General features: G+C 41.7%; 1 protein-coding gene across 1 annotated transcript in view; it reads right to left on the bottom strand.

The window, feature by feature from the left end:
- Nucleotides 1-14,885, bottom strand: part of LOC138589919 (cryptochrome-1-like) — a 30,972-nt gene extending 16,087 nt beyond the window's left edge. Inside the window, exons 1-2 of the mRNA XM_069660406.1 lie at nucleotides 14,751-14,885; nucleotides 10,568-10,731 (exon numbers count right to left, since the gene is read on the bottom strand). Of these exons, the coding sequence (XP_069516507.1) occupies nucleotides 10,568-10,725 (158 nt within the window). The 5' untranslated portion in view covers nucleotides 10,726-10,731; nucleotides 14,751-14,885. The remainder of the gene's footprint in view (nucleotides 1-10,567; nucleotides 10,732-14,750) is intronic.
- Between the last annotated feature and the right edge of the window lie 355 nt (nucleotides 14,886-15,240).

Here is a 15,240-nt window from a genome sequence, read left to right as displayed (position 1 = left end):
CCTGGATTTGTTCCATTTTCACTCTCAGCTGCTTCAGTCTGCAGCTGTTTGTTTAGTATTTTATGGCACCCAGTTTTATGTCCCTAACTTTGACGTCACACCATAAAAGCTTATCCAACAAAAGAACTTTGTTTGGTACGGTGTTTCTGCTGGAATAGTCTATGTTGAAAATAGCCTGGAATGACAGTGTGTGTGTGTGTGTGTGTGTGTGTGTGTGTTTGGGGATTAAGAGTGTGAGTATGACTCATTCAAACCGCCCTGCGAGAACTGATTTCCCTCCCTGTTAGACACACGTTTGAAGCTTTAATGGACATATATATATCTGAATAAAACATCTTAATACATTTAAAAAGGAAAAGACTCTTCATCAGTGCAACATTTAAATATAATGTATGCTCTGATTAATTGTGTTTTGTTTTCAGTGAGTCCTTCAGGTATCATCTTTGCGATCACATCCGCCTCTCCGAGTGAAACACACCCTTCATGACACTCCTACAGGCCTGATTACCATCATGAATACGGACATGAAAGTGCCGCCAAGAGGAGGCCGGCCTTTAGAAACAACAGAAAATATAAACGGTGGGCGAGTTTCATCAGACACTGAGCGGCAGAAGCCTTTCAACCTTTTAGTTTGTAGTGTTAAGCATCCTCCTGACGGTGGTTTGTAACGCATAAACCACTTACTCTTTTATCAAATCATTCCTCGACAACCTCAGCCTCAAAGGTCCGGTCTATCCGTCTCCTGTGAGAGGCTGTTTACTCATTTATACTGAACATTTAGCTGCAGTTTAATTGCAATAAAAGGTTCAAAATGATGCCGAAATAACATCATCATGACGCAGATGTGTAAAAAGTTAAAATGCATGTTTTGTCGGATCTGCAAGAGGGGAAGAAAATAACTTTAACATTCTTGTTTTTTTAATGGAATTTGGATTGATGGAATCTCAGGACGTCAACTCGCGCAAATTGAAAAGTAACCTGCAGATTCAGGTGATTTGCATCAGCCACATTTCCTTGCATAAATTCGCACCTGTTTGCATTGACTTTGTGATCGTGCCACGGGAGACAATTGGATGTGCTTGGTTCCACCGCGTCACTTCACTTTTTTCTCATCCTCTTCTTCTTTATAGGACTAAATGAAAACACAGAGACCGAGTGACAGCGCTGTCTCCCTCCTCTGCTCTCTGTCGCTCTGTAACGGACACTCACGTAACTTGTGCATCATTATGAAGCGCCAAAAGGACTTTACCAAACGCTCTGTGAATGAGAGCAGTCCGCTGTGCTGCATTACTCACAGACACAAACATATTTATATTTTCATGAATGTCAGTTTGTTGTTGTGAGGGCAGAAACGGTTCATGTGTAGATGTTGAGTCACAGCGCTGCAAAGTTTCGATGCTTTAAGGGATGACAGCAACAACATCACCTACTCATGCAGATTATATGAGCACGTTATTTCCAGCACCCGTGAATCTGCTGAGAGTTCGGCCTTCAATATTGTCAACCACACATTTTTAATCTGCAAATGTTATAGGGCGAGTTTAGATGTACAAAGGATCACATTTTCTGAAGTCGACTAAAGAAACAGCCAAGAAGAGGTCAGACCTCTTGAATTAAAATGTACTAAAAGGTAACTCAGTGATTTCGCTCCTTCTCTTCCATGAAGCAATGTTTGGTTGTTACTAAGGCAATGGGCGGAGGAAAGGTTCTGGCTTGTGCTAAATTTGGAAGATTTCTGACGACAGGCCGCCTCATTTGACATCCAAATTTCCAAACAACCCTGCCAGACTGTGTTGGGAAATCTGGTGAGGGAGTGTGTGTAAGCTCCACTGGTGGAAACTTGGATTCATCACCGAGGCAGAATGTAGGAAGGAATTTTGACTTCAAATTAAAGGGCCCTGACAAACCAGGCGCTCGGGCTGCACAATAAATCATTTAACCATCGCAATTGCGATGAGCGCATGTGCAACAGTCACATCGCAGGCGTGCAATCGTGAGGCAAATTAACTGCAAAATGTCAAGCTGCTACTTTATTGTTGCTAGGTGCAAAAGGAGTACTCGCCATTTTCTAGTTTCCATCACTAAGCTACAGGAAAAGCGCGCCTGATTTCTTCAACCCCACATTCAGCCGCCGTGCGTTTTACATAGAAGACGGAAAGTAACAGAGGCGTAACAGTCCCGCCTTGAACTGGCCTGAAAGGGCTTGTGTGTCAGGTTGAATTTGTGATGGAGCCCGATGAGTGTCTTTCATCAGAAGCAGCTTAATTACCAAACTGAACGAGTGAACGCTTGTGTGAAAATGGAAAAACGAGATGCTTTAATTGTTCATTTGTCATCCAGCTGTTGAGCGTCACCCTTCTAAACTGTGTTGTGATTCACGGTTCATTCGTGGTTCATTTGCAGAATCTGATCACGGACAGAGCAGGCAGCCAGGCGATGTTCTGCTGCTGCGTTCTGTTCCCTGCTGTCTGACCCCGTTCAGCCTGATCATTACACCAGAGGACGACTCGCTCACAGGCAAAGCTGCGTTTGCTCCCAATCCCCACACAGACGGGCAGAGCCGCGCGCTAAGGTCGCACACACTTGAGGCACGTGAGTGTGCGAGCTCAGAAAGAAACCATGAAGCCGGTGGAGGAGCTTCACTGTCTTCCTGCCCGGTGCGGTCTTTTTCTACACTAGCTCAGACTGTAGCTCCACGCTGGCCTTCCTCTGCAAGTTTCAAATTGTAACTCTAATTTTGGCAATTAAGGGAAAATGAGCTCATGACACTTGATGATTTGCACACGTTCAGCCAAAGAAACACATTTCAATATGGAAATTCTGATTTCTTTAACCCCATGACATTTTTAAGGATATTTCCTGCAACATTTAAAAATCTTTAGGGAAATCACAAGAACCTGAAGGCTGCATGGCTTTCATACTTTTGCTTTTTATGCTGGGTTGCAACAATTTAACCGCCTGTTGATCATTTCAGTCATTTCCTGCAGAGGTATGCATGAGTGAGATAAAAATGTGTTTGTGGTTGCACTGCAAAACACTCTGACGCACAAAACACAAAACCGCCACGGTCATCTTTCTTTAAATCACAGCCAATCCATGAAGCTTTAATCCATCTATTATCTATACTGCTGATCCTGTTCAGGGTCGCGGGGGGCTGGAGCCTATCCCAGCTGTCACTACACAACAAACAGATACTCCTCAGTGAAAAATAATAATGTTTAACTCAAAGAAGACCAGAGATGTTTTAACTTCCTGTAATTCATCACGTGAGCTACACAGGCCACGGCATTGGCGGGCTGCCCACACTGACGCTTTCACAGCGCATGCCGTGCATGATGACAAAGACTCAACTAATCGATGATGAACTTTGTCGGCAACTATTTTAAGCATCGGTTTTGATCAATTAGTTGTTGGAGCCCTAAAACAGTCTAAAAAGGAAAGCGACCGTCAGTGAGGAAAATACAGAGAGCCAACCATAGACGTCTGGTTAAATTGGGATGTGTTCTCCTGCAATTACATTACATCGCCTTTAGGGGGCGCACAAGAGAACGAAACTGAAATCTTTGAGATTGTCAGTTTAATGACCGATAGGTACAAAAAGGTTCAGCCAGCAGACGTCAAATGGCTGCAACGTAATCTTTCAGGGCACGTGGACCCGATCAAAGTACAAAGTGCTCGACTCCAATTAAAGACAGTTATTTCACCTCGCAGGACCTGGGGCTTACCTTAAATCAAACAAAACACAGACACCCCGCTGTTCTGCAAAATAAAATGACTTTAAAGAGAGCGATATAGAGATAGTTTCTGGCTTCAAAAAAGGCCTCTCTTTGTTTCCAACATGTTGTCAGACACTCGTCCTGTCAGTGGCAGAAACAAGCACTTGTACTGGCTGTTCTCTGATTAGGCCAGTTGCAGCCGTGGCCGCCGTTTAACAGCCCAGTTTTCCAATGACAGTATTGTTTGCATGACCCTGTTGGAAGCGACGGCGCTGTGCGAGATTGAGAGGTGACCATGCAAAGGACCTGAATGTGGACAGAAAAGGTCAGTGAAGCCGGGTTTTTTTTCTGACGACGTCATCAAACACCATGGAAACTGGATGGGTACGAAAACAGAGGAGCACTTTTACTCACATTTTTGGGGCTGCCCTCCTTCTGTCTCAGTGGACACAAGCACTCAAATAATGTCAGAGATGCTCAACAATTCATTCTGGGTGACATGCTATCACCTGTTATATATGTGTGTGTGTGTGTGTGTGTGTGTGTGTGTGTATGTGCGTGAGTGCACGTGACTCCTAACGTGCAGGAGGTAAGCGTGTTTGCCAACGTGCATTCATGCAAGTTTTGTTGTGTACATGCGAGCATCAGTGCATGCTTCCACATTATCGAGCCTCCGATGGTTCCTGTGTGTTTGTGTCTGTGTGTTGCTCGGTTAGCCACTTCCTCTCAATGTTCCCGACTGCCCTTCTCTGTGTGTGTGTGTGTGTGTGTGTGCATGTGTGTTGGCCGCCTGGTCATACATCAGTCCTTATATAACCGCTCTGGCCTACATCTGTCGGTACAGACACACTCAGCTTGGACTGTACCAAAGCACAAATCACTAAGCCGGGTAACCTCATTCCTGGCCTCACGCACACACACACAGTGATGAGGACACACACACACAGTTTCTCTCTCTCCAACAGACTATAAAAGTGAATAAAAAGTGAAAATTTTTACTGACTAGATTTGAAGAAAAATCGCAAAATTATATATTTTAAAAACCAAAATTACAAACTTTCATTTGGCAGATTTAAAATCATCCAGGAGGACAACAGGTCGTGTGAATTTTGGGGAGAAAATATCACATTTCCTTTTGTTTTGTCCTTTTTTATGATGACTAAAAAGTGTGTTCAAAATCAGGAAACGTTTTGGTGCATTGACAAAGAAAGAATGTAAGTTGTTTTAATTTTAAAGTGCTCATCTCAAAGATCTCAGTTTCGTCATCTTTGGCAGCTCCTACGGCGATACACGGTAATTGTTGGAGCACACTTCCCAGATATCCACACAGTGCTGCATGTGTGACGTCCACGGTTGGCTCCGGTTGTAACTCTTGATTTTCCTGGCTGACGGTCGCTTTCCTTTTCAGACTGTTTGCTTCATCTGAGCGTCGAGTTTGTTTCTTCTTCTTTGGATTTTCACTTCTTGTTGAGGTTGTATCTGTAGTCATCCATCTTTTCTTTGTTTGTTCAGCCATAGTAGATTACTGTTTACTCGCAACACTTGCAGAGAGCGGAAAAGCAGCCGCTTAGCTCCGCCTACCCTCTCTGGCAGACCAACCACTGCTGGCTGATGGAAAACGCGTCACTAACTGGGCGCCGCTTGTGAGTTTTTGACACCCAGTCTGTGATACTGTAATGTAAGGGCTTTCATCAGCGGGCCATAGGCTCAATCCCCATTGTGTTACCTCATTCGGTGATAGATAGAGACTTTGAGATTATCACTTTACAAGGCAGCCATTTTTGTTTTTAGATCTGGAAAGAGACATCAGGACGTTTAATTTTCTATTATTATATCAGAAATCTGTGTGTCTGTTTTGGTTTCAGGTCCTTTTTTCACTCTCTCTTTGCTTGTTTTGGGCAGAGCTGGATATGTTATTATTTATGCATGACACAATTATAAAATCTAATGATCATTGTATACTGGTTTGTATTTTCATCTTGCCTATTGCTCCTGTATTGCTGCTGGGCTGTCACCAACGGAAGTTTGTTGCATCCAATAAGTTGGCTACATCACCAGGCATGTTGTTCATGCTGTGCGCGGACATAAACATCGTTTTCGGAGGTGATTTTGCTGAGGGGGTGAGCCATCTCGCATCCTTACTATCTCTGCTGAGAGTTGTGCATGCAAAATAGTGACGAGGAAGCGACAGGTAAACAAAACTCAGCAACATTGGAACCTTTAACAGAAAACCTGCTGAATATGTCTTTAAAGTGTATTCATCATTGATCTGTGGTTTATTTGTGTTTGTCCTGCAGAGATTATTGTTGTCTACGCCTGAACTTTGGGTTGGACTTCATTCCTTCAGCCGACAGCACGGTTTGGTACTTTTTAAATCACCTTGGTAACCGTAGAGAAAGATCTGATGACGCCCGTGTCCTCACATCGTGCGTCTTTTAGCAGATAATGAATGCAGACTTGTCTTATTTTGAAACAGATGTACTGTGTGCTGTTTCCAGCGTGTGGCCGCTGGTTAACAAGGCCAAGCAGGAAAGCCTCCCCACAAGTAGGTCACGATCACATAACCACTCACAAGTTTCATGCAGTGGCACACTAACCTACATCTGCTGCAGAGACTATTCTCATATTTTCCCCTAGACAGAAAAACAATTGATGAGCCTCTCTTTTATTGGTTTTCGCTGCGGAGCTGCGTCTCTTTACCTCGCACCTTCTCCTGTGTTATAGATCAGCGCTGTGACGGACTGCTTAATCTGCTGTCTGCTCATCGACTCTGGCTCGTTCGGTCAATAAAATGGATGTTTTAATAGATTTATGAGACAGAAATTCTTTTCATTCATATCTTTAACATTTGGAAGAAGAGTTGTGTTCCATTTACGATGCTGACATTGTTTTGTGTGAGCTAAAATCTAAATGATCTGAAGGAGTTACGTTCCTAATGGGATCTTATAACCACACCGAGAGGAGTAAAGTGAACTTTGGTCAGAACATGAGCGACTACACAGCCTGGATTTATATAAATTGTTGGCCACACACTCCCACTAGAGCAAGACGAGAAGAAATAGGTCAGAGGAGAGATGGTAACATGCTCTTCTTTAATTAAATGAGGGTTGTTACCTTTCCAAAACAGGAAACTGATCTGTCTCAAGATTAAAAGCCGATAACAGAGCAAAATGAAAATAGTATTACAGGTCAGTTTATGACAGATTAGATCTTGTTGTTCAATCAAGTAAGTAGAAGCTATATTTTTAAAGTCTTTTCTTTCCAACATGGCCGTGACAATTTTTTTATTTATCTCTGAGCCTGCTTTTAAAACATTTAGGAAAAGGAACATCTGCATTCAGTTAAACTCGGGTCTACCACCTGAAAAGGTTCAGCAGGAAGGCTGAGGCTGAGGCTGTGTTCCAAACTGCACACTATACTAGCAGTTCGTACTGGTTTGACCAAAATGTAGTATGTATGCAAACAAAAGCAACTTTTACAGGATGCCAAAAACACATCAGGCCCGTGTCCACCAGCGAGGATAAACCAGTAAGAGTAAGCATGACCTTTCTCCTCTAGGACTATTAAAGTTGGCCAAACATTCCCTAATTTAGAACGGTGTCACAGGAATAACTCTTCCCCATTCATAAAATGGCACATGATAGTCTCTCTTTCTTTAATCCCAGCTCAACAGACCTACAAGACATTTAAGTCCTCGTTTACAGGTAAAAATAACAGCTCTAATTGGATGATGGTTGGCCATTCAGGCCTGCAGCTGCCAGGGCAGCTGGACGGGTTTTGGTCTTAGCCTGTGGTGGCTATTAGAGCTGCAGACACGTGACTGGTCCACCTTTGCTGTAAACATCTATATGTGGTACAGGTCACATTACTTTCTAATTTGTATAACTGAGGGATGAGGGAGCAGAGACTCCGCTAAGGCTAATGGTCCAGTCTTCTACCACTGTACATGTACAGGTAGGGCTGTGCAATATAGCAATACATATGATTAGAATCACCTTTTCTATATTAATCAATAAAGATATTTAACACAATATTCATTAATTTATAACGCTGTCACTTTGAGGAGCATGTACTAAGGTTGTTTTCTACACATTTATTAAGGCTGTCTTCTTTATTTATATCGGTCAAGATTATTAAAACTAAAAACATACACTCTGCGAGCTGAGCTACCGCTACCGCGCTTAGCTTAGATTTAAGCTAACGGTTCCTTCAGAGTTCATTGTTCAGGTTTCTAACAGGAGATGAATTATCTGCAAAGGTCTCCTCCTTGCACTAAAATACCTACGCTATTATGTACCTCGTAAAAAAATGTATAAAGCAGTTGGTCGTGCTTCAGAGGCTGCAAACCGATCTGCTGCCACGAACAGCGCCACCTGTTTCCCTCTCAACTTCTACATCCTTCAAGACTTTAGACTGAACAAGACGAGGTCAAAACCTAGTATGTAGCTGAGGTCAGGTCAATGTGCGCTTTTGTGGGTAATGTGTTGAAAGGACTGTCCTTATTTTGCTTCTAAACTTCTGCAGATAAAAAGGCCGGTCGCAGCCTTGAGTCTGACAGCAGAGTGTTCGTACGCCTCTGCGTCAGCACAGATAAGTGGGACACACTCAGCAATTTTCTGCCCTCCTCAGTGGAAACTGTGAAAGAAGATGGCTACTTTTCTTTTAAGATGAGAAACGTATCAGACGCAGACCTTTACTGGCAGAAGTGACACACATACCTGGAACAAAATGCATTCACAGAGAGTGAATGTCTGTCTTTCCTTCGCTTTAAAAGGCCTCCAGATATTTTAATCTCCTCATCCAGCTTGGTCCCACCTGTGAGTCCATTAAAAACTTTTACCTGCTGGTTCATTTCTAGATTCATCCTTTGCCTAAAAAAGTGTCTCGAAGTCCATTTAAGGTCCATGCATGTTATGTTTTTGTCTGACCAGCCTATTTTTCTTCAATGTATATTTTCCTCTCTTCTAGTAAAGTGAATATTAAGTGTGCATTAATCATCCCTGTGCAATGCCTAAATAACCTGCTGCTAAAACAATCATTCCGCTGTGTGGGATCTATTCTCTATGATGCTGATGAGCCGTCAGCGGTGACAGAAAGCTTGTGAAGGCTGACCTGCTATCAGTGCATACAATTAGCTCCATGAAGTCGGCATTTTAACATCGAGACAGTTTGACTGTGCTTCATCAGTGACCTACAAACATTGTTTTGGAATCTGTGCTCGTGGAGCAGGCATGTGTGGTTCCTGCCGGGACACCAGCGTCGCTGACACTGGTCTGTTTACATTTTTAGTACCTGGATCTGCTGGACATCACCGGGTCAGCGACTTCTATATCGACTGTTTCTGTGCAGGGGTCTACAAATAGCACTTCAAAGCAAAAACGGGCCAGCGAGCAATGAACAGTGGAGTGATATCGACTCCCGTCCCCTGCAGAGCAGACACGGCGGTTTAAATACAGTCGCAGCGCTCACGTGAACTAACATGCGCTCCCATCGACACAGGGGCGAGCTTTATCCAACAAGACGCACGCAGAGAGACTATTTACACTCCATTTGATCCCCGCAGACTGCACACCTTTCTTTAATAACCTACTTATTAAACCCCCCTGAGGCTGCTTGGTTTAGAGAAGGCGGACTTTTCCTTCTTTAACCCTTTCATCCATCCACAGCGCCATAAGGCTGCAGACTGACCTCTATAATTGGGATTATGTGAGCGGAGACTAAAACAAAGGGGCTCCCTGTGGCTGAGAATCAGTCGAGCAGGTGTTTCCAGGTCAAAGCTGTAAACCCTTATTTATTCTGTCCCTTAAATGCACCTAAATTCAGAGGGTCTTTTTTTAAAACAAGCCTCCGTGTCGGTTCAAAGACCCGGTTAACAGCCATAAAGGAGTCTTAACGATGCATTCACATCCTCTGACTCATGCAGGAACAGAACACAAGAGCAGCCAGAAGTTTTAAAACAATAACTAAATCTCCAACCTGCTAAAATCTAGAGAAATGCTGACATCATGTTGTGTGTTGCAGCACTGCAGCTCTGTGGCTATTTTTGCCTCTTTTCTCCTCCCAGCGAGTCAGCTCCTCCCTATGTATGACTCACAGCTCCCAGCAGATCTCTGCCACTCAGTGCCATTATTGTACAATAGGAGGAATAAAATGTGCAATTACATATCCCCATTTGACTACAGGAACATAAATATAAACGGTAATGAAAATACAGGTGTAGGTTCTGTCCGTCTCCCCGGATTCAGATGTGCACAATTCAGCTGAACTCCTTTCAGTTCAGTGTCAATTTGACATTTTATCCTACTTCCATGCAGTCTTTGTCTTGCTGTTATCAATAGACACAGTGTTTGGTAAGAATTACTATGCTTACAATTTCTTTTAAAATCTACTAGAACAGATTTTTTTCGCCACTTAAAAGCAGCCGAAACAAACCGTTCGGCAAATGATCACCTTTTAAGTTGATATGCAAAACTTATAAGGAAACAGTTTCTTAATCACATAAACAGCAGTTATGGAGCAACACAAGTTTCTATCCTCCTGATTGATCTTAGTCTATTGTACACCCTCTTTCAGCTCTGTTTTTGGTCTCCACCAACCAAACGTCTCTTCAGCTGCTAAATGCACCACCTGGCTCACCAGCTGGTCTCTTACTGTTTGTAAGCAATTTGCTGCTGAGCAGGTAGTGTACAGCAGAGCTTCTTCTCTGAAAATTACACCATAAGAACGCTGGGAATGAACCGAAACAGTGTTAAGTTGAGCTCAAGCTCATTATAAAGCTCCTTGAAGCCGAGGGGAGCTGCAGATTCAGAAAAAAAAAAAGAACAAAAAATGTGCAAAAGAAATCATCTTACCTCCACCTGTTGACCCCGACGTTGGAGGATCCCGCAAACCATGGGTCCAGGAAGTAAACACAGCGCACTGTGCCCGCCCCTCTGATCGCCTCCCGTAGTGCTGGGTTGTCATGGAGACGGAGGCCCTTCCGAAACCAGTGGATGGAATTTGGGGCCATCTTAATCTGAGAGGAGTTAAGAAGAAGAAGACGCCTCATTGATGAGAGATGAAAACAAGTGAATGGTGGTGAGATGCATCTTTCACTGAGCTGAATGAGGACGACAGTTTGTGTCTCTACGCTTCACCGCAGGCGGGTACGAAACAGGAGAGATAACTGAAGCGTCCAAGATGTAGCGGCTGCCAACAGTGTGGGACGAGCCAAGAATAGATCCCAACAAGAACAGCGAGGAGTTTTTGTGCTTTCTATTGTCGGCTGATTATTCTGGGCGTTTTGTGCGTTGAAATAGACCATCAGTAAAATAAAACTCTACTTTGGTGTGCCAACGTAAGCAGGCAAATCAAACCTAAAGAAAGAACAAAGAGACGATTTTTTTATGTTCTTAAACCTAAGCACACATTTCTAGTTTGGGGAAATTGTTTATTGTGTAAAAGACAGATAATGATTTCATTTATTCAGTTGCAACAAGCAATTTTATATTTTTTATTATTTTAAGTACTTGATTGTCTTTCATTTTGTAATTTTGATCACCTACAACAAGCAATTTAAATGTATAGACAAAACGACTCCTATATAAATTAAGGATGGATTAGTGGAAGATGAAAACAATCCACTTTCAGAGCCTTAAACATGTTAGGTTAGTGGGGAATAACCACATACGAAGGCTTGGACATTTATGTTGCACGTCTCCACCCTGTATCTCTTTGTCCGGGTTCTTCCTGTCTGCTCTATAAAAGCTTTAAAAAACCCATAATATAATCTAAACAAAGAAAACGGACATGGCTTTCATATTTACTACCCCCTGGCTCCTCTAGCCTCTGATAAAGTTCACACCGCCTGTTTCTTGGTTCGCACAGTTTGGGAGATTGTGACATACTTTTTGTTTGTATTGCATACTTAGATTTCCATTACAGCTGCAGCATGATGGAGCACGCAGCAGAGACATTAGTATGCGTGATACAGGAGGGGAAATATGCAGAGAGTTTTTACCTGCCAAGAACGTTTTTACATCATGACAGATGACTTTTTTCTTTGAAGTTCTTGCCCCTGTACTCACTGTTGAAGCTATAGTATTTCCTGCACTGGATTGCTGATTTAAAGGGCCAATACGGAGACATTAGAACATAAAGGTCTTAAAACTTTACCAGCCATAGTTACAGGTGACATTAAAGGATTAACCTGCCATTTACAGAACAACTGTTGCTGCAGTTCAGAGCCTCACAGGTGCTAGTTTTCAAATGCTTGCACATATCATAATGTTTGGATCAAACATGGTGTGTGATTTCTATCACTTGTATAGCCGGCTGGTAAACACACCAGCTGCAGGCGTTGACAAAAAAAAAACAGAACGTCCCGAACTGACAGTCAGGTGAGGACTTAATGATGATGACTTCATTTAAATGGGTAATTAACGAGCCAGACTTTAACGGAGACCTTGTTTGACCGGCTTCATTCAAAATGAAGAGCACAATATTTACAGAGCATTAAACGAGCACATTCCTGACACGTTTTCTCATTCGACTGTCGGCAATTAAACACAAAAGTAGCAGCAGTCGTGGAACATTTCAATTCATTCCTAATAAATCACATGTTTAATCGCCCAAGATTTTCATCTGCATCGGGATGTATTGAAATAGGGACACATTTGTTGCTAGAAATTTGCCAACAACTTCAATATCAGGACTTAAAACATGTCATATAACTGACATATGGATATTAAGAAGGAGTTTGGCAGCCAGAGAGAATTGTCTTTGTGCTCTTTCGTTAAAGAAGAGACACGAGATGCTGCTGAAAGCTCAGGAAACCGTTCATAAGGGCGTCAACTTAAAATCATTCTGCTGAACTTCTGTTCCCATGGGCCAGAATGAACTGTCAGCTTGAAACTGTGCAAGAATGTCATTGTTGGCTCACATGAAGCACTGACTGGAGGAGCATAGACATCAGGACTGTGTCGCATGTTTTTTAAAAAAGCTACCAGGATTTAATGTCCCATTACAACGTTTTATCATGTCATATTTATCATGCAAAGATTTATACTTTGTAGGATGTACATTAAATATACAGTATATCTTACACTTAGGAATTTAATACATGTTTGGTTTTATAAACGACTAGTTGAGAAGGCTAGGACACAGCAAACCTGACCAATTAAAGACGAAGATATGGAAGCCAATGATTTGATGATTGGAACATCCAGATCCCAAATATAGAAATATAAGATTTAGGTTTTATGGATATTTAAAGTTATATTCTTTATTTGGGGGGAGCAGTGCTTGTTTTTGAGTGTATTTGTTAAATCTAAGGATGATATAAAACTTCTCATTTTAGGCAGCAACGATCTCGCTTTAAGGTAAATCTTCTTTCTCACCGTCTCAATGTTCTTAATCAGCTTGTTCCTGATCTTTTAGAGTTGAATGATATTAATAAACTCAAGATTCTCCATTCCATCAAACTGCTATATTCTAGATGTCATTTGTACATTAATTAAGACATTTCCTGAACATTAAGCCTCTTCAGAAACTTGATGCCTCAAACATTTGGCTGCACAGAATGATCTGTCCGGTCAATTTAAGAAGGCATTAATTAATTTGTGAAGTCATATTCACATTTAATGACATTTAGAAGTTAAAATGAGATTATTCAGTATTATTACACAGCTTTGGATCATTTTAATTCAAAGTGAAACTGGGTCTTACTGTGGCATCAATCCGAGCTCAACCTCCTTAAAGGTGCAAATAAGGTGTGAAATGTTACTAGTTTGTGCATGTGACAAAATATTCTCGATTGATCAATTTCTCAACAGTATTTAAATCACTACAATATGAATCATTACACCTACTTATTAGTCACTGCTTGCTGTAAGACTGCAGTACCTCTTTGTTAACGTTAGTAGGAGTTATCATCACCATCTGCAGAGGAATTATCCCTCTAAAGACTTTGAATAGAGTGCTGTTTGTTTTCAGAGCTGTTCCCTGTGCTGATATGGCTGCTGTGATTACACTGCATTTACATTTAAAGAGCATTGCTTACTGCAGATGTAGAATAGAATTATTTGCCCCCAACAGACATATTAATCATCACATTCTGTGCTGTCATATTGCTGATTTTCGCAGTGTGACATCTGAATTTTGCCGGTTCCTCTGGCACAGTCTTGTGCACCCTACAGCCGGTGAGCAGATTTTTAGGGGAGCCTCTGTGACGTATTGATATTTGTCATCATGTCTTATCTGCAGTTCATAAAAAATACAACTCTAATTTACTGTATCTACATTAAATTAACACAAAAACCTTTATACATAGCTGTGTAGGTGGGTAAAGATGGAGGTGTTTGATAAAGTGACATGCTTAATAAGTAACTTTTCAATTAGGATGCAGGTAAAGTGCTGTGATTTCACATTTTTTGAAAAGATAAATAATAAATAATTTGGAAAATACAGTTTTCTTAATTAAAATTAGGGAATACACGAAAGATCAGCCTGTCTGACCTTCAGGAAATACTGTACTAAATGTAAATCACACACTTGTGCTCTACTGTAAACATAAACATCCAGCAAAAACATACTGATTTTAATAATAATAACACATCCGTGCACTTCACGTTAAAACACAATAATATTTCAAAAGGACAGATAATGTTTTGAAAAGGTATTTTGTACCTAGATAGTGTCACGTCACTGTGATGGCTTCTCTGACTTCTGCAAATGGAAATTAGGTCACACCGTCTATTCTGAATGACGGGCTGAGACTGTGACCACTTCATTTCATAAGCTCTGATCGGAATAAATACATTATAACAGTACAAACAAAGACCCGCTAACTTGTCACAGTTAAATAAGGTAGTCATAACAGATGTTGAAGAATATAATAGTCTCAAAGTTCAAGTCCCTGGCAAGGAAGCAACATCTCATAGACCAAAACGGGGTCACCAGAGCGATCCTTATGTAAGTGGTGGCGCTGTTTATTACAGTACAGCTTGTTTTACTATAAAAGTAAACCGTTAAACCCATGAAAAAGACTCTTCTTACCTTGTGCTGGCTCCCCTACGATGTTATTTATGTCAAGCCCAAAGAAAAACGCATTTCTTCCCTTGGTTTTAATGTGCGGGAAGTCTTATAGTTCCCTGTAGCCTGAGAATCCCGATGTCTCTGTACCTGCTTTCCTGCCGCTGCACTACTTTGTTTCATAAGAGTTTCACTCACTGCGCATGCTCCATGTTCTTGTCCCGGTCTCATGCTGCGTTCAAGGAACAGCGGGTCAAAAAACAACTCACAGCCAACTTCGTGAATGCATCCTAACGACAGAGACGTTATGAGTGGAGAATGCAGCAATTACGACAACACAGCTACGTGTGATAGCAGTTTTAAGAAATATTGAACAAAATATGATATAACAAACCATCCATTCTTCTTCAACCATTTTGTTTAACTAGAAACCAAATAGAAATACGGCTATTTTATACATTTGTGCAGACAATTCAACGTTAACTGTGTTAACAAACCCAGATGATTTAGAAGA

Source organism: Semicossyphus pulcher, unplaced genomic scaffold (genome assembly GCF_022749685.1).
Source record: "Semicossyphus pulcher isolate SPU_LCO1_2020_fin unplaced genomic scaffold, fSemPul1.0.p SCAF_13, whole genome shotgun sequence".
NCBI lineage: Eukaryota > Metazoa > Chordata > Actinopteri > Labriformes > Labridae > Semicossyphus > Semicossyphus pulcher.
The sequence above is the reverse complement of the archived record's forward strand: the minus strand, read 5'-3'. Positions and strand labels throughout refer to the sequence as shown.